This window comes from Solea senegalensis, linkage group LG11 (genome assembly GCF_019176455.1).
Source record: "Solea senegalensis isolate Sse05_10M linkage group LG11, IFAPA_SoseM_1, whole genome shotgun sequence".
In the NCBI taxonomy this organism is placed as follows: domain Eukaryota; kingdom Metazoa; phylum Chordata; class Actinopteri; order Pleuronectiformes; family Soleidae; genus Solea; species Solea senegalensis.
Window position 1 is genome coordinate 11,034,673 of NC_058031.1, and position 20,853 is coordinate 11,055,525.

At 38.6% G+C, this 20,853-nt stretch overlaps 2 protein-coding genes across 2 annotated transcripts; one reads left to right on the plus strand and one right to left on the minus strand.

Annotated features, from left to right (window-relative positions):
- Positions 1–4,385: 4,385 nt before the first annotated feature.
- Positions 4,386–10,521, minus strand: grk1b (G protein-coupled receptor kinase 1 b). The gene is made up of 8 exons (XM_044039289.1): positions 10,262–10,521; positions 8,411–9,111; positions 7,697–7,824; positions 7,258–7,415; positions 6,701–6,784; positions 6,444–6,568; positions 6,144–6,345; positions 4,386–5,627 (listed from the first exon to the last, which is right to left on the minus strand). Exons 2-8 carry the CDS (start codon positions 9,107–9,109, stop codon positions 5,344–5,346), a joined length of 1,680 nt encoding a protein of 559 aa, XP_043895224.1. The 5' UTR covers positions 9,110–9,111; positions 10,262–10,521; the 3' UTR covers positions 4,386–5,343.
- Positions 10,522–15,289: 4,768 nt separating this feature from the next.
- On the plus strand, positions 15,290–20,714 carry slc25a35 (solute carrier family 25 member 35). The gene is made up of 5 exons (XM_044039206.1): positions 15,290–15,936; positions 17,694–17,759; positions 18,005–18,157; positions 19,271–19,405; positions 20,018–20,714. Exons 1-5 carry the CDS (start codon positions 15,565–15,567, stop codon positions 20,186–20,188), a joined length of 897 nt encoding a protein of 298 aa, XP_043895141.1. The 5' UTR covers positions 15,290–15,564; the 3' UTR covers positions 20,189–20,714.
- Positions 20,715–20,853: the final 139 nt, after the last annotated feature.

Genomic DNA, 20,853 nt, shown 5'->3' on the forward strand with positions numbered 1-20,853 from the left:
TGTGTGCTCTGTGTGCATCTTTTTGGGGATTTCTTATCTTGTCCTCTTTGTCGGCATATTCTTTTTTAAGGAGTTGGTAGCTTGTGATTTCAGGGAGGTGATTTCAGGTTCGACAAGCAAACACTTATCGGGCAACGCTGAAGAGAGGGCAGAGCGATCACTGAAAGCTGGGTGAAAAAAAGTGGTTGGTGGGTGATTTATTGAAGGCAGAAAGTGTTTATTTTAGCGCTGGTTAAGCATTAACGAGTCAGCGACAGGACAAAAGATGCATTGAAATTCTTGATCTTTGCAAATAGGTTTTTTTTTATGTGTTGGAGCAAATCCATTTAACACTGTTCATTCTATTGAAATAATTGTGTTGACTTATTACAGTGCTTTCAACAAAAAGAAACTGGCCAAAGGCCAGATAGCTCGAGGACGCGCTTATACTTAAATGATTTGTCTTGATGGATAAAGTAACATGTAGATGTGTGCAAAATGTGCATGATTTAAGAGGGAATGTATGTTTTTTTTTGCACTGCGTGAACATTCCCAATGGGACTCCCAAAAAAATGTTTAAGTTAAGCAGTTTTTCATTTAAGGAGAAATTTCAAAAGCATAATTTACAGTCTTTATCTTATCAAATGTGAATTTGCTTGTAATCAGACATGCAGTTCAAAGTACTGTCATATACTTACAATATTGACCAGACACTCAGACTTTAACTCAGTCTTTTGTCTGTTAATATTTTATTTCCCTGCCCTTTTTTTCAATTGCGTCCCCGTTGACCTCCCAGCTTAAAGGTAGAGTTCACTTAAATTGGTTAAGTGCATATTTAAAAAAAAAAACAAAACAAAAAAACCCATTAGTAATTGGACCTTCTCCCATTCGGGCTCGGAAGTGTTAGAGCATTAAATGTTAACGTAATTTGATCGGCTGATGCTCAAGCTGATGCTCGGAATGTTCAGCATTTCTCAACTTAAGCCACATGCAAAGCAAAGCAAAGCAAAGCAAAGCAAAGCAAAGCAAATGCCATTTGGTTACCAGTTTTCCCCTCATTTTATACTCCTTAAAATAAAAACAAATACACACGATTAGGTATTAGGGCCAAAAAAAATAAAATAATAATCTGTCGAGAATAAAGTCGTAATATTATGAGATGGTTCACAAAATGCTCCGCGTTTCTCATCTTGTCGCAGGTTGCAGCTGATCATCGTTCCTTGATTAATAATTATTTCATTCTCCCAATGTTACGACTTTTTTAAGTCGAGTTTATTCTTGTAATATTACGAGTTTATTCTTGTAATATTACGAGTTTATTCTTGTAATATTTCGAGTTTATTCGCAACAGATTAAATTTTTCTTTCTTATAGGTTGGCCCTAATACTCAATTATTACAAAACTGCAAACTAAAAGCACTACTTCATTACTCTCCTTGAAATATACTAACTTCATCAGTTGCTCACCTAGAACTACTGACATTCAAAATGCAACACCCTGTTACCAATCGGTCCCAGTCATGCATGCAGCACCTGTGCAAACTCAAGAGGAAGAACAAACACGTGCCTATCACTTCAGCAATGACAATCAAAAAAGCCTTAACCTTTGTTAACTAAACATTTCTTTTCTTAACTTTTCATATCCATGCACTGACTACACCAGTGTTTCTCATAGTGGTTACATAGGGGGAAGTTTTGCTACATAATACACTTTAAAATGTTAAATGAAATATATATGTTTTTACATTTAACACTAATTCAGAACATTTTTGGACATTAAACACAAGTTATTACATTTTCAAGTGTTAAAATTGCAGTTATTTATTATCTTGAATAATTGTGAATTTTGGCCACGTGCTTAAAGAAATACGTCACCAATTTAATACTACCCCTATTCTAGTAATACAAAGCTAAATGCAAATCTGTGAAGTATTTCTCCTAACATTCATTTAACTCAAGAACGACACCGAATACAAGAGCAAAGTTTTCCCCAAAGTTGTGTTATAATTGTATAGATACGAACACACAGCCAAACATTTATTTTAGAGCTGCAACTAACGATTATTTTCATAATCGGTTAATCTGTGGATTATTTTCTCGATTAATCGGTTGATCCATGAAATGTCAGAAAATATTTCTCAAACTTGGAATGGACGATGACCTCAAATGTCTTGTTTTGTCCATAAAACAAAAAATGATTCAGTTTTAATGATTTCTTTGTCGTATGCAGCAAAGAATCCAGAAAATATTCACATTTAAGAAGCTGAAAAATCATAAAACTTGTTTTAATTCCTTAAAAACTGGTGGTCTGCGGTGTTTCACAGCCTTGACTCTCAAACTCTGGAATGAGTTGCCATTTAATATTGGACAGGGCCCTTCACTCTAATGTTACTGTTAATGTTACTGTGCAGCACTTTGGCCAACTGTGTTTTTAAATGTGCTCTATAAATAAGAAGGTTGCATGGGTTATTCTCCAGGTACTCCAGCTTCCTTCCACAGTCCAAAAACAGATTGGGAGTACTGAACACACTAAATTGAGTGTGAGGCTGTTAGTTGGCTCTGTAGTGGACCATAGATCTGTCCAGTGTGTACCCTGCCCTCCCCCTATGTCAACTGGGATTGGCTCCAGCCCGCCGCGACCCTTATGTGGAAGATAAAGTGGTAGAAATGGATGGACAAAAGAGAGAACACAGTCTTGAGTTCTGTATTCCATTGGCTCTTGACAAACTAGTTTCTGTTTGTGTTTAGAGTTTTGAGAAATTGAGCCACACTTTCTAGAATAAATGTAATTTGCCATGACTGATTAACGTGTCATCGTCGCCTGTGTTTGCACTGCTGACATTTCTCTTATAGTTTCTGTGTGTATGAGGAAGAAAGACTGGGAACTTTTTTTCTGTCCCAACAAATGCTCGGAAAGTTACTTTCTTGAGAAGAAATGACTGTGATTTGAACAGCAGCAACAATGTCTGCGGTCAGGAAATCAAATGAATCAGCCTTTAGCTTGTCTTTAAGGCAACTTTAATAATGTAAAGTGTAATGTAATAGAACAAACTCTGAGCTAAATTAAGATCATGATTCATGTGCGGGTTTAGTAATATGCTATTCTGTAAAAGCTGTTTAAATAATGTGATGTTTGTACAACACTGAACAGAGCATGAGACAGAGTTTCGATGAGGTAACTGCTTAAATACTCGGTCTTATTAATCAGTATGATGGTAAGGTAGATCTCTGTCACTCTGTCTCGCTCAACTTAAAAGATATGTTCTTAGTCAGACACGCACCATTGTCTGTCAGTTGGTCTCTCTGTAGGTTTAAATTGAGCACTTCCACATGTTCCTCTGAAGATGATCGTGTCTGCTGCAGCTAATGGGATTTTTTTCATTTGCCTCGGAGTGAATTGTAAACGTTCACGCTGTTAACTTTAACTTTTGATCCCCTGCCTGAACTGGGCAAAACCCCTTTTGTTTGGTTCATGACAGATGACAGGAATGTGATGATGGATGACTGTGTAAAGATACAGTTGTGTTGACACTTTGTTCTGTCGTTGCTGCTGCTGGCCCAAGTTCCACCGACAGTTATCAGATCACCTGAGGTCATTGAACAGACAGGTCTTCCCTCGGGGGAAAGTTAATGTTTAGATCTCAAATGTGTTGTGATTTTCTTTTATTTATTTATTACTTTTATATGGGTTTAATTATGATGTTGAGGAAGATAACCATCCGAAGCAGGTGTCATTGTATAGTGTTAAGTTGTATTTGTTTATCCTGACTAAACTTGAGTTAATTAAACAGCTCAAAGATTCATCGTTTGGCAGAAACTTTGAAGTGGAAAACATATGGAATATTCACTTTTAATGCACAATTAATTAACTGTTAACATAATAAAGCTACATCTATACTATACTACTGTTGTTTATGTCTAATAAAGCATCAAAAAGTGGAGCCAAAAAGAGTTATAAACAGGTTTTTTATGCCACGTCATGACTTAGCAGGTGAGTAGGAGGACGCACTCCACATAAAGCGAGACAGGTTCACTGACAGGTTGAGTCCACTGAAGCGTTAATAATCACTTAATGAGATGCAATGATGCTATTTAGGTTTGATAAGTTCCAAAGATCACCACTGATTGCTATTGATATTCTGCGTGTTGTTGATTGCGGGTCCTTTTGCACTGCATGAATCTGCATGAGTCCTCATTAATGAGAAAATGTACGTGCATGTCATTTTCTGCAAAATTGGAACATGTGAGCTTAGTCTGATCTGCTAGGAGAAGTGGTTATACTTGTTATTAGTGTTTGATTTTTCATGTGTCCAAACTAAACGTTTCCTTTTTTTCCCTCCATTTGTGAAATCATTCTTCACATTTTCTCCTAAAGCCAAAAAGGAAAGGAACCAACACACACACGAGTGCCTTGCAAGGGTTTATTAATTGCTTTTAACTCATCTAATGTCTAGTAATAACTTAAAGATTGTTTGTTACAATTTGAAATCATCAAACTTTAACAACTTTACACATTTCATTGCTTCCAATATCAGATAAACATTTTTTCTATACAAAATAAATGTACTTAAATAATGACATACAGGAGAATTACAGCAGCAGATGCCTAAAGACATATTTACATTATTATATAATATTTAAACAATATTTTTCAGCATGCTGCCACTTTTACAGTAATAATCTACATAAATAAATAACAACCATTTATTTACAAATTAACAAATGCATTTGACTATTGAGGTATATACAGTTAATATGTATATGTATGTATATATACATATACATACATATGTATACATATATATATACACTATTGAGGTATATACATTTTATATATATATATGTGTTTATGTAATATATGTATATATATATGTATATATATATAGATATAATACACGTCTTACTAAATTGGTCCAGTCATGATTGAGTGATCATGCCGATGGTGATCACGCCTGTGCTAAAGGTTAGGCTAATTTATCAAATGCACACACACACACACACACACACAGATTTGCACAGCTATTCTAAGGACATGGCATTGACATCCATTCATTTAGACAGTCTAAGCAAAACTTTATCCCTAACCTTAACCATAACCAGTTTTCTTAAGCTTAACTTTAACCAAAGCCTCAGAAATGAGTGTCTGCTCCATTGAGACCAGGCTTTGGTTCCCATGACGACAACTGATCCAGGAGAAGGCAGTGTTTCTACCAGAAAAGGTCCTGGAGAGGTAACAAATGCGAGTTCCCAACTCATGAGATTTTATTTCTTTTATCGTAAGTGGCACCAAATGAGCATATATTACATTTATTGAGTTTCAATTTAGATCCCTTTCTCTGCTCTGTTGATATCTGTTACTCTTAAGTTAAAGCAGCACACATCCTCCACCCTTGGCTTCCACATAGTTTGGATCTAGATCATTGGGCAGCTTGCCGCTCTCTCCCCAGATATTCAGCTCTCCAAACACACCAGTCTCAATCATCTCCTCTTGCCAGGGGATTGGGATGTTACCTGAAGCAAAGTCATTGTAGAACTCAGTATCCTTGTTGTCTATGACCACGCCCTTGATTGAGCTGAAGACTCCTACATCGTCGATGTCTTTGGCGTAGACCATCTTGGGATCGGGGACAAATGGTGGAGGTAGCATGCCTTTAGAAGAAAGACAGAGGACATACATCAGCTGGGGTCTGGTGAACATTGTTTATTTGTGTTTTAAAAGGCTTGAAAACCCTTGGAAACAATTATGTAAACACTAAAAATGGACATAGTCTACTGGTTGCAGAGTGAACTCCCATTGTGGTGCCATATCACTTTTTTGAACCGTAAATTCGCATACCACTTATCTTCTATTTCCCTCTAAATGGGAACATAATTGACAAAATCAACATTGTTTTCTATTGAAGAAGAGCTGAAACTAGTGATTGAGACCATTAACTCGTCTATTTATAAATTATAAATGAAGTGAGACGTATTCTCATTTTCCCATAGACTTCCATTCAAACAAAGTTCAACCAGTGGAGTTGCCTCTGATGGCAATTCTGTATATTTTTACTCACTGGTTAGCTTCAGCTGGCAAACCATCCACTTTTATGAACCAACCATAGTGAAAACATTTGCATTATCAACATATTTTTGTTTGCGAGTGGTTGTGTAAATAGCACCCACCTGCTTCCAGGCGACCCCAATTAATCTCACTGAAGAAGGGCTGATTCTTGAGCTCTGTGCACTCATTATTTTTGAACCCAAGACGTTTGGCTGGGTCCTTATGCAACAGGCCTTCACAAATATCCTTGCATTTGTTGCTGAATTTATCTGTGTACGAGGCTGGATCATTGATAATCCTGCGAGCGACCTCTTCATTCTCAACCTGAAGAGAGTAAAATGTTTTTTTGTATTTATCAGTTCACCAATGAGATTCAGCAAAAAGGAAAACTTGGGAAATATTTAATCTCTTCACTCAAGTACCTTCTCTCCTCTCACTCTAAAGGGCCCTTTGGCAGCCATCATCTCATACAGGGTGACTCCCAGCGTAAAATAGTCCACAGAGTAGTCGTACTCCTTCTTCTGGAGCAGCTCCGGCGCCATGAAACCTATATTTATCAACAATATGATTTCAAATAGCTTAGAAAAAAAACATGGTGGTACAATTCCTCTGTACTTGGCCAGTTTTGTTTAACTTTTATTCACATCCAGTATTTAAAATATTGGGTTTGTACTCTCACCTGGAGTCCCAGCATATCCAGTTGTTTTGTCTTTTCCTGGTGGGAGTTCAACAGCCAGACCCAAATCTGACAGACGGACGTGTCCTGCAGATGAAATAACTTTAAGTACCACCTCAGAAAGTCAACAAACTATTCACTTTAAACCACTTTGGACAAGGAGGTCACCAAGATCACTAATTCTGTAAGCCAACAAGTATAAGTAAGTAACTAGTAAGACCACAGCTTGTTAACTCCTATGTCACATGGGTGAGGACCAAGGGCAATAGATTGGGACCACAGGCAGGAATTAGTGTAGTCTTCTGGTTTGAAAGGTGAAGCCTAGGAAGTAGGATGGAAGTAGCAGTTAGCCACTTGGAGGCGACTCTCAAAAAGACTTGGAGGCGGCTCTCAAAAAGAACTCAATTTGAAAGTCTATGGGTGAATGAGCCTACTGTGCAAACATCCTATTAACTAGTTATCTTCTATGTCACATGGGTGAGGACCAACAGTGATGAAATAGGACTGTGACAATGCTGTGGGGCTGTAATATCAGTATGTCCTCGGTGACCGTGACCCACCTGCATCATCGAGCAGTACATTCTCTGGTTTCAAGTCTCTGTAGATGATTCTGTGCTGGTGAAGATGCTCCACACCACAGATGATCTGAGCCGTGTAGAAACATGCTCTGGTCTCATTGAAGCCGGGATTTTTCTCATCCACATTATACATATGATACCTTTGAGAAGAGGTTTGGGTATTATTATATTTTGTGACGCTTATGTAAAGTCAAGAAGAGTAGAGAATAGGCGAACAATACTCAGGTGAGTCTGTATGTTAGCTGTGGGGCGTATCTGTCCTATATAGACTGACTAGTGGAGATAAGAGGTGCCACTACTCCCATGTTGTTAATGTACAATACAATACAATACAGTATAGCACATGGTGTCAAGGCCACTCTTCAGATCTCACTGTGACTGTGTAAAAAAAAAAGCTGGTTCTGTTGTTGGCGCAGCACACCTGAGGTCTCCGCCATTCATGATGGTCATAACTAGGCAGAGGTCAGTCTTGGTCTGGAAAGCGTAAGCCAGTGTCACGATGAAGCGACTGTGAACTTTTGCAAGGATGCGCTTCTCCACGATTGCACCCTAAAGAGAAACCATATCATATAAGATTAGTCCAACAATATGAGGAAAGTAAAGCTTTTTTCAAACCTACTCTCCACCTTCACAGATGTTTCACCTAATTAAAGCTCCTCTTTATCCATGGAGTGCGTCCTCCATTATCCATAGCATTACAAGTTTTATAGAAAACTCCTGAGTTATCCAGGTCGTTGTATCGTCAGGAGTTTAAATAAAGGCAAGAGGACTCACTTTAGTAAAGGTCAAGACATGTCATATCTTGATTGAAAATGTTGTTCATCATAATGTATTACGATATAAATTAAGGTAAAAGAAAAGGTGTGTCCCTCCAGGCATAGTCAGCACATTTAAAGCAAAAGCATTATTCCTCACTTGAGTAAACTGAGTGTGTGTGCGCGCGCTTCAGAGCTGCTTTGTGAGATCTACAGTACATGAGAGCTTCATGCACTGAACTGTAGGCAGGGCAATCTTTCTTCCTTATGTACTGCTGTAGGTCACGATGAGGTCGCTAACACAATGCACTCTTATAACTCTTGTTTGACACTATAAATGGCTGTGGGTGTGACATTAAATGCTGCATCAGGGCTTTTACCTGGTAGCCTTTGCGTTTCTTAAGCCTCTTTTTCTCCAGTTTCTTGTTGGCATACATTTTGCCTGTCGCCTTAGCCTGGCAAGCAAACACTTCCCCAAAACCCCCTTTACCCAGGACCCTGAAATCCGTGAACCACTCCTCATCGACATGCTGGCTCTCCAACCATTTGAACTGAACATAACGCAGGAATTGCATGCTGTTCTTGAAGCCATCTTTGGCCTTCTTTTCCAGATGTTTGAGCAGCTGCTGCTCGCTCTCTTTAAACAGGTCGCCAGGAACATTCTTGAAGTCTTCTTTAACTCGAGTGATGGCCTTCTCTTCGAGGAAGCTGCAAAAACCCTTTGAGGCCGACTCATAGTACTTGTTGACCATCTTCTGGGCCTTCTGCGTTCTGTCCTTCTCTTGGGATATGGTGTAGTCTTCGATGTCTTTCCACAGCTCTCCAGCATTTTTATGGGTTGCATCGCTCTCCAGAAACTGCTGGAAGAGGCGCTTGCCGATGGGTTGTTTGACACACATGCTGTCAAAGTCCGAGTCTACACTCGTCTTCATGTGTTCACAGTCTCTGATGTGTGGGAGTTTCAGCCTGGCGCGCATCTTCTTGTCGCGCATGGCGACTGCTGCAGCTCCATCCACGCTGCCACGGGCGGACACGTAGGCAGAGTTTGCCACTACCGTCTCCAAACCACCAATATCCATGGCTGCATCAAGAAAAAGAAAAGTTAATGAGAGTGCTAAAAAAAAATGCTAGATGGATTTCACTTAAAGAGCCGCTATTGTAATTTTGGGTCTTATCATATCATTATTATTTTAATAATAATGATATTTTTCTATCTTATTTTAAATAAAGTTTATTTTATTTATATTTAGCTGCTGACCTGTATCATCTATATTGCATATTATTTTAATGTAATTATGTATTTATTGACATTGACTTTCTATCTATTTCGGAATGGGCTCAGTGCTGCTCTATATTTGGTGAAGCACCAATATTGACAATGGAGAGAGAATTATGTTGTGCTATGCTGCACCCTGCTGTTCTAAAGTCAAAAGTCACTTTTAAATAAAACTCGAGCAGAGCCATAAATATGTATTTATTTTATGTCTGAGGGTACAGACAAGACATAGTCTTGGCTGCTCTTGCATGTGCACACGCTCACATAAGGGAAGGAATTTAAGGAGCAGCACAAACAGCAGAAGCAGAGTGCAGCTCACACTGTACGCCCCCAACTTATTTTCACTTCCTTAGCCTGGTTTCCTTCTGCAGATTATCTCCCTGATGGCAGTTTAAAAAAGTGAAGTTTAAAAAAAGTACAAACTATTTGTCAACACCCAAGATAGTGTGTCAAGTCTCTTTTAGTGTATCTTACATTTGTAAACGCTGCTCTCTCTCAACCTAGTGTATGTACTGAGGGCTGAAAGTGACACTGTTTGAAGGCGCTTTCCTGAGTCTGCATAATCCAATTAACACTGACTCTTGACACCAGAACTTTACATAGCCTATATGCATGTGTGACCTAGTTGTTAGTAAACCTTTTTAAACCTGTTTACTTAAATAACATTGATCATGTCATGTATAAAAACTTATTCCTGGGCCTTCTTAGACCTTACAATATTCGGGACAAACAGCCTTTATCTAATATGATCAAAAGAGAAAATTAGGAAAAACTGAGATTAGTTTTAAAGTTAGTTAATTAATTAGTTTAAGCCGTCTTTGTGTAACACCCGGGCAGATCTTGATTGAAGGAATGTATGACATTAAAAAAAATCAAGAACAACAATAATATTGGCAGTCTAATCAATAAATAGTTATCCAGCACTATATTCTACTGAAAAAGACAAAACACTCACCCTACTTTCTCGCTGTTGCCGGGAGTCGAATGAAGACTTAAATGAAATCAATCAATTCCAGCATGCACCACCCAGCATGCACTAGCTTCTGTCTCCTCTCCTTTGCCCCCCTTTTCTGCCTTTAGCCAGAACAAAACGAAATCATCTCTGTCGTCTCAGGACTGGGAAAGGACGTGTTGAAAAGGTTGGGGCAGTGAGTGGGTTTTACTCTGCATCAGAAATCCTACTCGGTGGTTCATTAGCTGGTGAGGATTTGGCAGACGGTATTAGTGTAACTAATAGCAGCAGCAGTGATTACTGATGAGGAGTCCTGTTCAAATTTAATAATAAGCAAACTATTTCATGCCTGCTTTCACAATTTGCAACAAAAATGTTGAACTTGACTCTTTTATTAATACTTTCCCCCATTAAGTTGATATGTTTCGAGCCAAAGCAACACAGCCAAGTACAATAACCTAGATTTTTGACTGGCGCACAGTTTGTCTGACAGTATGGCTGCACATCAAAAGTGGATTATCTCCTTCTTGTCCAAGGATGAACACGATCTTTGAACTATTATAATAAGCTTATCTGCAAGAGAAAATGGAAGGAATGCTGCATGTGAACACACATTTTGAAATAATAATCATTTTTAAATGACTGAGCAAATGAGACAAAAAATCTGCAGGAACATCTGAGGTGAGAGGATTTAGTGTGAGCTTGAGGAAAGCGAGAAGAAGGATTTAGATCATGCAGCTCAGCTGGATGGAAACGGTGTCAAACAGCATGGAGGCTACATCAGAGCAACATGAAATAAATGTTGTCATTTGAGGTCGCGAACAAGTCACTGGTGGAATTAACATTCACTTTCAGAATAAGTGGGGGGAAAAAAACGACATGCACAGAAGCACGTGCAGGCTGTTTGTCACGCTGTGGTTTGCAGACTAAGACATACTGAGCGGGAAGTCATCAGCAGTATTTTGCATTTCATTTGGCTCAGTTAAGGGTTTCAGTTTGATGTACTCTTAATTTTGGCTTCAAATTAAATTAGAACATTAAAAACCTCAAAGTTACATTGCAAATTTATGGTAGTGGAGGTGACATTATTGCCAGTTATCTTTGTATTACTGATCATGTTGTCACGTAAAATTAAAAAGAAACGGGTGCTTAAGTGTGGTTATTTGGCAAATTTGGATCTTTGCACATTTAAATTTTGATATAAATACTGCAAAAATGTCAAAGTTTTTGGAAGTTACAGAAGGAAATATTGTCACGACTGAGTTATCTGCTGAAAAAAGGTTACACGTCACAAACTAATCGACTGAGTTTAAATTAAATTTGTAATTTTTTATGTTGCTGTGGTGCCACCATCAGAAACTATCGGGAAAAGTAACAGATGTTTAGTGCAGACTGAATTTGCCAGGAAAAATGTTATACAGATCAAGATGACTGTGATTATTTGTTTATTTAAAACTCTATCTTGAGCCAGAACATTAAATGTAGTCATTTTTTTAGCCATGTTTAACCCCATTTCCTGTCCTGTGCGTCAGGGTGTGGTTCTTCACAATACCCTGAGCATAAATCCTACTTAAAGACGATAGACGTGATGCAGATTTTACTTTGTAGTCTAATCCAGCTCAGTGACGAAGTCTAAACCCACCCACCCAGACAGCGAGATTAGCCCTCAGCTCAAAGACACTGATACTGGCAGATCTAGCCACTGTCCTATCATCTGACAAGTCAAAGGTGAGATAGCATTATGACACATGAAGGGCCTGCAAAGACCTGGACGTCAAACATACAAACATTGACTTCACACTCACTGGACTGCAACAACTAAATCGTCCTCATGTGGCTTCACTAAATAATGACTTGATGTTTTACAATGTGGTTTTAAGGCAAGTAGATATTTAATAAAAATCCCTCTACAAAAACACTCTGGCGTTGTCAGGTTGTTGAGCTGCTGCTGATCCTCAAGCAGCTGAGCTGTAACTGCTCTTCACATGATTAAACAGAGATGTGGTTAAAAACAGCACAGGAAGTGCTCCCGACCTCAGACAATAATCTCTTATTTAGAGCAATGGTGCAGCCCTATGGAACCAGTATTTACCTGAACTCACTTCAACAAGGAGCATTTCATGTAAATACTGAGGAATAAAGAAATATAATCTCATGTTCAGTTCAAGTTTTAGTTTTTAAGTGATAGTTCAGGGTTGTTGTTTTTTGTGCGACTGTATGCGATCCTGATCGCACCGACTGTTCTGTGTGTGCCACTATAGCCGCGAACCACCCAGAGACAACAAAAGAAAAAACGGAAAATTGATTTTAGCCGCGTAACAAAAGGTTCATCTAATATAATCTACACCCACTTAAGTTAACAATGTCTTAATAATTCTCTGCTGCACCTCCACACAAAGAAAAAAAGTCGTTTTACACCACAGTTAATATCATTAATACATTGTGTTCTGAATCACCTAATTCACCAGAACTCACCACACGAGGGAGCAGTAGACCTGCAGCCTCTGTGTCAAGATAAGAACTTTCATTTCCTCAGTAGACTTTGGTGTGGCAGAGTGAGCAGTTACAGCCACAAACAGCTGTCTAATAGTGAGATAAAGGGATATTCAGAGTTTACTGTGTGTCAGTCTTGTGCACCCATCACACATTACATGTATTACAGATTACAGTTTAACTACTGTTAATAAATGATTGTAGTTTAGGTATTGGTGTGAAGTGACACACATTGTTAGGAATGTGGCTGCTGTAGCCCAGTTTGTTGTTGTTGTTTTTAAATATAAACTTTATTGATAAAAAAAAGTAAACAGAACAGCAGATCTCTACCTTGTATATCACAGATACCGTTACAGTAATGGTTGACTGGAAAAAAAAAATCAAAATAAAAAAACAGCAAAGGCATACAAAAAAATAAAGACAAAACATAGGTGATGTGAACAGAAATAATAAACCGACAACAAAAAAACAATGTGGATATGAAAGAGATTCACAGTTTATTCCACTCTTCTTTGAGTTGATAAATTTTAGGGTATTTTTTAAAACTTGTGTAGAGAGGCAGTGAAGTAAGGAGAAACCTTTGTCACCATAAATGTACCACACATAATTTAAATATGCATAATAGAAGAATAAATGTGTAAGAGATTCTGTTCCAAGTTATTTTTAAGTATTTTTATTTCTAGCAACTTTTACTTTTGCTCCACTACAGTTCCTAAATAAATTGTGTATTATTTATACTACATTTCCTCTAACTATCTTTGTTACTCCCAAATAAAATCAGACGAAGAAGAGTTGGTAATGGTCTGTATTTACTGTATATAGAGCTTCTCTAGTCTTGATGGTGATGAACTGCTTTACACTAGCTTCATCCATCTTTCATACCCATTCACATGCTGCAACATGGGGTTAAGTGTCTTGCTCAGGGCACATAGACTAGCAGAACCAGGAATTGAACCCACGACCTTCCAAGACAACTCACCCTACCACTGAGCTACCATGGCTTAATCCTGACTCCTCACTTTTTTAAGCCTTTTACTTACTCATATAAGTATACTTTATATCAGAAAACTACTATTGATACTTAAGTACAGTAAATGACATATACTTCAAGACTTTTACTGAAGTAATATTATACTTGTACTTTTACTCAAGTATCCCTTTTAAGTACTTTATACAAGATTGAGAATAAAATGTGTAATATTTTAATTGTGTTATTTATACAAAATCTGCATGATAAAAGTCATACCTTTGCAACAATATCATCAAAACTGTCCCAGAAAGCCTGTTGCACAGCGGAAGCCCAGTGGAGAAACATGGAAACTCCCTCTGACGTATCTGCTGATGTACAAGCAGAACTGGATGGGCTGCAACAAAATGGCCGCCGGTTCACTATCATGTTCACTATCCTCTATCCATTCATCGAGATTTGCCTGACAGTCACATTTAAACAACCGCGTTTATTGGGTGAAAATACAAGTGTCACGCGTACTGGTGCCAGCCCCGGGATGAGGCGTTTAGGGAACAAGTAAAGTGTCGGCTATGTTAAACACACCTCTTTCAAAAAAACAAAAACATCTCAATGTTCTTACAGTTACACAGTGTAAAATTATATGTATTTATATGACAGAGTCAGTTAATGCAGCATATTTATTTTTAAGTACTGTAATTTATTACACCCGTTATTATTTTAAGTTTGTTATTTAAGGGTTTTCTTGCCACATTTAAGGGCACATTTTCCTGTGTTTCACATGCTGATGGGAGTTTCATTTATTTGCCTCGTTTCAGAAATAAACAGAGAATCTGAATTCTTCACAACGCAGACCGCAACAGTACACCTGTAATATTTACACATATTTTATCTGACACAAATCAATTGTGATAGATAGCTGAAAATATATATTTCCATCAATGGCGTGCATATATGATATACTGTATGTATACATATATACACTGTATGTGTATACATATATACATATATCATATTTCTACCGATATCTCTTTTGCATTTTTTGTCCTAATTTGCCCAACGTCGGCACTGCACACACTGATCCCCTTAGTCAGACACCAAACGTACATACATACACCATTTTTACTATGGATATTTCATATATAAGATATAAAAATCAGTGCAGGGACAGACAGTATATGCTGTACGTCAGGGGATGGTCTCAAATTCATGGCCTGTGGGCCATTTGTGACTCCCCCAATCATTTCATGTGGCCCGTCACTTAAAATCAAGTTATAATGTGTTATTGCTTGTTATTTATTTACATTTTATTGATATCTATATCAATTGCTCCTATTTGCATGATCAATTGATCAAATGTCTGGTCCAGAAAATGTCAGAAAATGTTTAAGAATAATTCCCAAACCTAGAAATGATGATGTTCCCAAATGTGCTGTTTTGTCCTCAAACCAAAATGATTCACTTGTAATGATTTCTTTCGTCAAATGGAGCAAAGAAAAAAGAAAATATTCACGTTTAAGAAGCTGGAAAATCAGAAAACTTGTTTTAATTATTAAAAAAAATATATCTGTATGGAAATGTCGATCTTTCCCGTAAAAAAACGTTAGGATAGTTTGAGACCCCTGATGTATGTCAACGTTTGTATGTGGTACGGATTGGAGCTCGGGATTACGAGTTTCTGGGGAGCCCGTAAAGTGGTCTCATGTCAGCCCACGGTGTGTGTGTGTGTGTGTGTGTGTGTGTGTTGCTATTGTGTCGAGCGTGAACAGTAGAGAAATGGGAGGAGGAGAAGGTCACACTAAGTCACAGCTCGGCGTGATCTCCACACCTATCATCCTCGGTCGTGATGGACTTCCTGCTGAGCGGAGTGGCGGCCTGCGGGGCGTGTGTGTTCACCAACCCGCTGGAGGTGGTCAAGACGCGCATGCAGCTGCAGGGAGAGCTCAAGAGCCGCGGCACCTATCAGGTTCACTACCGCAACGTTTTCCACGCGTTCTACACCATCGGTAAAGTGGACGGACTGGTCGGCTTACAGAAAGGACTGGTGCCCGGGCTATTGTACCAGTTTTTCATGAATGGAATCAGATTGGGCTCGTACGCCGTCATCGAATCTTCTGGATACATCCACACCGACGGAAGAGTCAGCGCGGTCAAAACCACGATAGCCGGTGCTGTGGCTGGAGTGGCCGGAGCAGTGACGGGCAGCCCCATGTACCTGGTCAGTACTGACTATTCCATGACATGCAGAGGTGGAAGAGTGCTGAATTATTATGATAACATTATACTGAAGTACAAGTAAAAGTACTGGTCTATAAATGCACTCAAGTGAAAGTTAAAAAAAAAGTAGCTTGTTAAAAGTTTACTGGGAGTAAAACTTAACTTTTAACAAGGGTTAGAGAGACACAGCCACCACTGACAAATCTCACATTAATTGTTTTTAATTAAAGGCAAACCTTTACAGATTAGAGTGCTGACAAAATAAAATATGTACACACATAATGTATCAGTGAAATTGGGTCAAAGGTCACAACTGCATTAACTTTCTCGCAAACTCAGAAACATTCACCTGTCCTCGTGATTCACTTGTCCTCATATCATTTACCTGTCGTCATCATTCTCTGCCAAAGTTTCCAGTGTGTGATTTTTATTTATTTTTTGTAAATTCAGGCCAACATTTTCTTTCTCAGTAACGGATGTGGGTATCCGTTACTGGTATTTCAGACATTCTTCTATCAAAAATAAATCAAAACATAGGTTTTTCATTGAATTCACTTTACTAAATGTCTTGTTTTTGTCCACAAACCAAAATTATTCACTTTTAAAAACAGTATGTGTGTTTCAATCTCAGGGGTCAAATTATGGAACAGTCCAACAGATGAATTAAAGCACAATAAAAACATAAATCATTTTAAACGAAAATACAAAATACACACTTTAAATAGATATAACAATGAAGAACAGCAGTTTAATCCAGGACAGTAATGGAAATGGCCGTGTTTAAAGCGAGACATACTCTTGTGTTAATCTGAGAACATGAAGAATATTATACATACAGTATATAATATATGTACTGTGTAAATAGTTGGTGATGGGATAAAGTAATCTATAAATTGAGTTGTGTGTAATAGGAATGGGGTCGGTACATATAAGGTTATACTGCAGCACACTTCTTTTCAAACATGTGACGAGATGTACATGTAAGTGTGTTGACACTGTATATGCTTGTTTAAGATAAATGGTCAAAACTTGCATAATTTTGTTGTCAAATGGAGCAAAGAAAACAGAAAATGTTTGTGTTTAAGAAGCTGGAAAGTCAGAAAGCTTTTTACACCATATTCATTCAGAACAAAATTTTGGCTCCTACATTTAGTACACAAAGTTTAAGAGCCACTGCATTAAACTATATTATGATCATCCATGATTCCAGTTTAAATGAAATCCGTTCCACAGGATGCATCAGAGACCTCAGTGCAGTATGTGAACAATTGAGTCAACAAAAGAAAACTATTTATTGTGTCATTATCCCTTTGAATAAAACAAAGACAATGTTTTAGGATTAAATGAAATAAAGTTTACTCAAAACAAGTACAGAAAAAAAACTCAAATCACAATACAGGACTGACATCATCCATCTCTTTTAGGAGAGCTTGAGGTGACAATTATTGTGCTGTTTCCAGTGGCGGCCAGTCCATAGAGGGCGCTAGGGTGATGCCCCACCAGTCTCACATGCAGAAGAAGAAGAGAGGAATCATCTAAAATAATGAGTAAAATCATTTCTTAAAACATGGAACATTTAAATAAACAAGCCTCTTTTTAATTTGACAACAGACTTGATGTCAGTGTGTATTTGGAGAAAGGGAGGGGCTGCCAGGTCTGATCACAGGAGAAGCTTTCAGGCAACAGCGTAGTGGATATCTATGAATGAATTAATATATACTGTATGTAATTATTTTTGGTGTGACTCTACTTTGACAGGTGAAGACTCATCTGCAGAGTCAGTCTACCTCCACGATTGCAGTTGGACATCAATATAAACATGAGGTAATACACATTTCAGGCACTGGATGACTTGAAAGTCTTTCCCCTACAGTAAAAATCAATTTAATATATTAATTGTGGTGAATTTCTGTTAAATTTGTTCATACTTTACATGAGTTACTTGAATATGCTTTGTGGTTTCAGTCATTCTAGAACCTCAAGTGTTTTACCAGTCTTCTTAAAGCTTGCAGATACAAACCAAACCTTGGAAAACTACCTCATGTGTTTCGTCTCTTCCTCCTCTCCAGGGATTGATCCACGCTCTGGCTGGTATATACAGGAAGCACGGCATTCTGGGGCTGTGGAGAGGCTCCAGTGCTGCTGTACCAAGGGTCAGTGTGGGTTCATCTGCTCAGCTCTGCACCTTCTCCTCCTCCAAAGAGCTCGTGAACGACCTACAGGTTAGAATCTCGTCTTTCTTTTTTGAAAGCGTCGAAGTTCAGTGGTGACTGTAAACGGGCTGTCCCAGGAAAACAACATGGGTGCGAGTCTTTCGTATGAGCGCGCTGTCCAAGAATAAACACGACTGTTGTTTGGTGAGACATGGCTTTACACACCGCTTTAAGAGTAGCTGTGATTACACAGTACTGTATGTCCAGTGCAAGAATGACCCAACATAAGCAGGTTGTAGCTTTTGAATGTTAAGATTTCCTGCTTTCGTCTCGACAGAATATCTTTGGTTAATGAACCGCTACGGACAAGTCACTTTTGAAAAGCTATTTTTCCAGATATTGCACTTCAGACGGGCTTAAAGTCCCTCTGTGTATTGACAAGCCCCTAAACTCAGAGATGGAGGCTTGAGAAACAGCGAACAGTAGTTGGTATGTGTGCAGATTACAAAAGCAGTGACTGTGACCAAGTTCCAGGCGGTCCAGGCGAATAGAAATTCGACACCTTTCATTGGCCTCCCCTGCATGAAAACATGAGGATTATGTAACTGATGTACCAGTCCACTGGGAGCAAGAGGCTCCTGCTGGTCCAGCTTCAAGTTTAAAGGGGAGTACTTTCTAATTTAGTCTGTGAAAATCTATAGAAAAGCTTCCTAAAAAAAAATGTGCGTGCAGTTTAAAGACTGTAAGGAAATTAGCACCACTTGGACTCAAAGTATGCACTAGTTTGAGTCGCTGTTTGGGTGTAAAATCCTCAAGGAAACTCAAGGGCACTTGCATGTAAACAGTCAAATGCCTTTATAGCACAGCATGGTCCATGAGGATATAAAAACACACCCTCTGATGCTCTCCTGCCTCCTGACATCTGAGAGGTTGATGAGAGGAGGTGGAGTCCCAACTACAAACTAAAGTATAACATGTGTAAACTGATGCTGGTTTGGCCTGGTGACTTTGTGCTTCTTTTGTGTGAAATAGGCATTAAAATAATAGTCCAGGTTTTAGTGACTGCTCTTGTGTAAGTCTACAATATCTTAAGATATGGTGGTATACCCTGATGACAACATTCTGGTCGAGTACCACCGTATTTCTCACCTGTTCTCTGTGTTCATCCGTTTTTTTCTTAAGCTTTTCCCAAAGGACAGCTGGTTGGTGGCCCTGAGCGCTGGCATGATCAGCAGCGTCGTGGTGGTGCTGGTGATGACGCCTTTTGACGTCGTGAGCACGCGACTGTACAACCAGCCCGTGTGCTCAATGGGCAAGGTGAGGAGAGAGAGCAAATGTAATACATACTTAGCGATAGTAAACTTGCGTTAACCTCCAAACATTTAGCATCGAAATGTCTAAAATATCAATAATTTATGTATTTAGCGAAGGCACTTCCACATCACATCCTCTGCCGCTGTATTTCAGTTCAGTGACTGTGTCAGACAGAGTCTGTGGTGCGGTCATGCAGGAAGTACTGCACAAATCTTTTGAATTCACTGATTCTCATGATTCAGTTACACTGAAAGCTGCTGCTTTACAAGTCACTAGTCACTGGTTTGTGTGTGTGTGTGTGTGTCGCGTTTAAACAAAGTCACGGCAGTTTCATGCAGCCATGCCGTGATGACCCCGCCCACTTTGAGGAGCTACTATATTGTTCTATATTGTAATTGAAAACCAACCAAACTGTGTAGAGTGGTGCCGTGACCATGTAGGAGAAAAGCGGCTTTTGAAATCAAATCAAAATGTGTATGTCATCCCTGTTTCGTTCCCGTGTCAAAGCTTCAAGTTGCATTTTCAGGGGAATGAAGTCACCAGGGTTCAACAAGAAAGACAAATACTAATTAAACTGACCAGATCTAAGCTGATTATTATTTTCTCATCTTTCAGGGGGAGCTTTACAAAGGATTTGCTGAATGCTTTTCCAAGACGCTGAGGAAGGAAGGCTTGACCGGACTCTACAAAGGCTTGGGAGCCTCTTATTTCCGACTTGGTCCACACACTATTCTGTCTTTGTTCTTCTGGCATGAACTGCGCAAATCGTACCAGCAGGTCAGATAACACCAGGGACACTTAATTAAGCTCTGAGTGTGTATGTTTTAATGAGTTTTACTGTCATCACGTCAAAGTAAAACCAGGTCCCTCTTTTAAAATGGGACAGAAACGGGGAAAAGGGAACATTTTACACGCCGATAAGAAAACACATGCGGAATTAAGAAGGAAGAGCTTTTATGATGATGATGATGATGATAATATAATGACAACCTGAACAGACCTCATATATACACTATACTATACCGTACAGGTAAATAGGTCAAACACGTACACTCCTGTGTTACATCACTCCAAATGACATAAAAGTCTGCATGGCACATGTGGCCCAGTGTGATGAAATGAATGGAATGTGCCAAAAAGAACTGCCACTACTCACATGCACCAGTGTTTTATGAAGGGAAAACAGGTGTGACATGGAATTTTATTTGAAAATAGATGTTTAACATGTAGTTACTGGAAAGCTTAACCCTTTAACACCTAAGCCTCAATTTTTTGTTTATTTTAGTTATAAAATGAACCAGAGTGTCCTGTGAGTAAGTGCTTTTGCCCAGTTTTACACTATAACTCTCAATATCTGGCAGTTATTTACAATTTAATGAATGTTAAAATAGTGTGTTAACAATTTAAATAAAAAAACAACCCAGTGCGGTTGTACATGAACACCAGATTTG

Bases quoted from the DNA above. Each gene is read 5' to 3' on its own strand.
- grk1b (XM_044039289.1), bottom strand. From the start codon at position 9,109: ATGGATATTGGTGGTTTGGAGACGGTAGTGGCAAACTCTGCCTACGTG. The intron at 7,825-8,410 runs GTAAAAGCCCTG...GTTTCTCTTTAG, and splicing joins AGAAACGCAAAGGCTACCAG to GGTGCAATCGTGGAGAAGCG. The intron at 6,569-6,700 runs GTGAGAGTACAA...TGATAAATATAG, and splicing joins TGGATATGCTGGGACTCCAG to GTTTCATGGCGCCGGAGCTG.
- slc25a35 (XM_044039206.1), top strand. From the start codon at position 15,565: ATGGACTTCCTGCTGAGCGGAGTGGCGGCCTGCGGGGCGTGTGTGTTC. The intron at 18,158-19,270 runs GTTAGAATCTCG...TTTTTTCTTAAG, and splicing joins AGCTCGTGAACGACCTACAG to CTTTTCCCAAAGGACAGCTG. The intron at 19,406-20,017 runs GTGAGGAGAGAG...CTCATCTTTCAG, and splicing joins CCGTGTGCTCAATGGGCAAG to GGGGAGCTTTACAAAGGATT.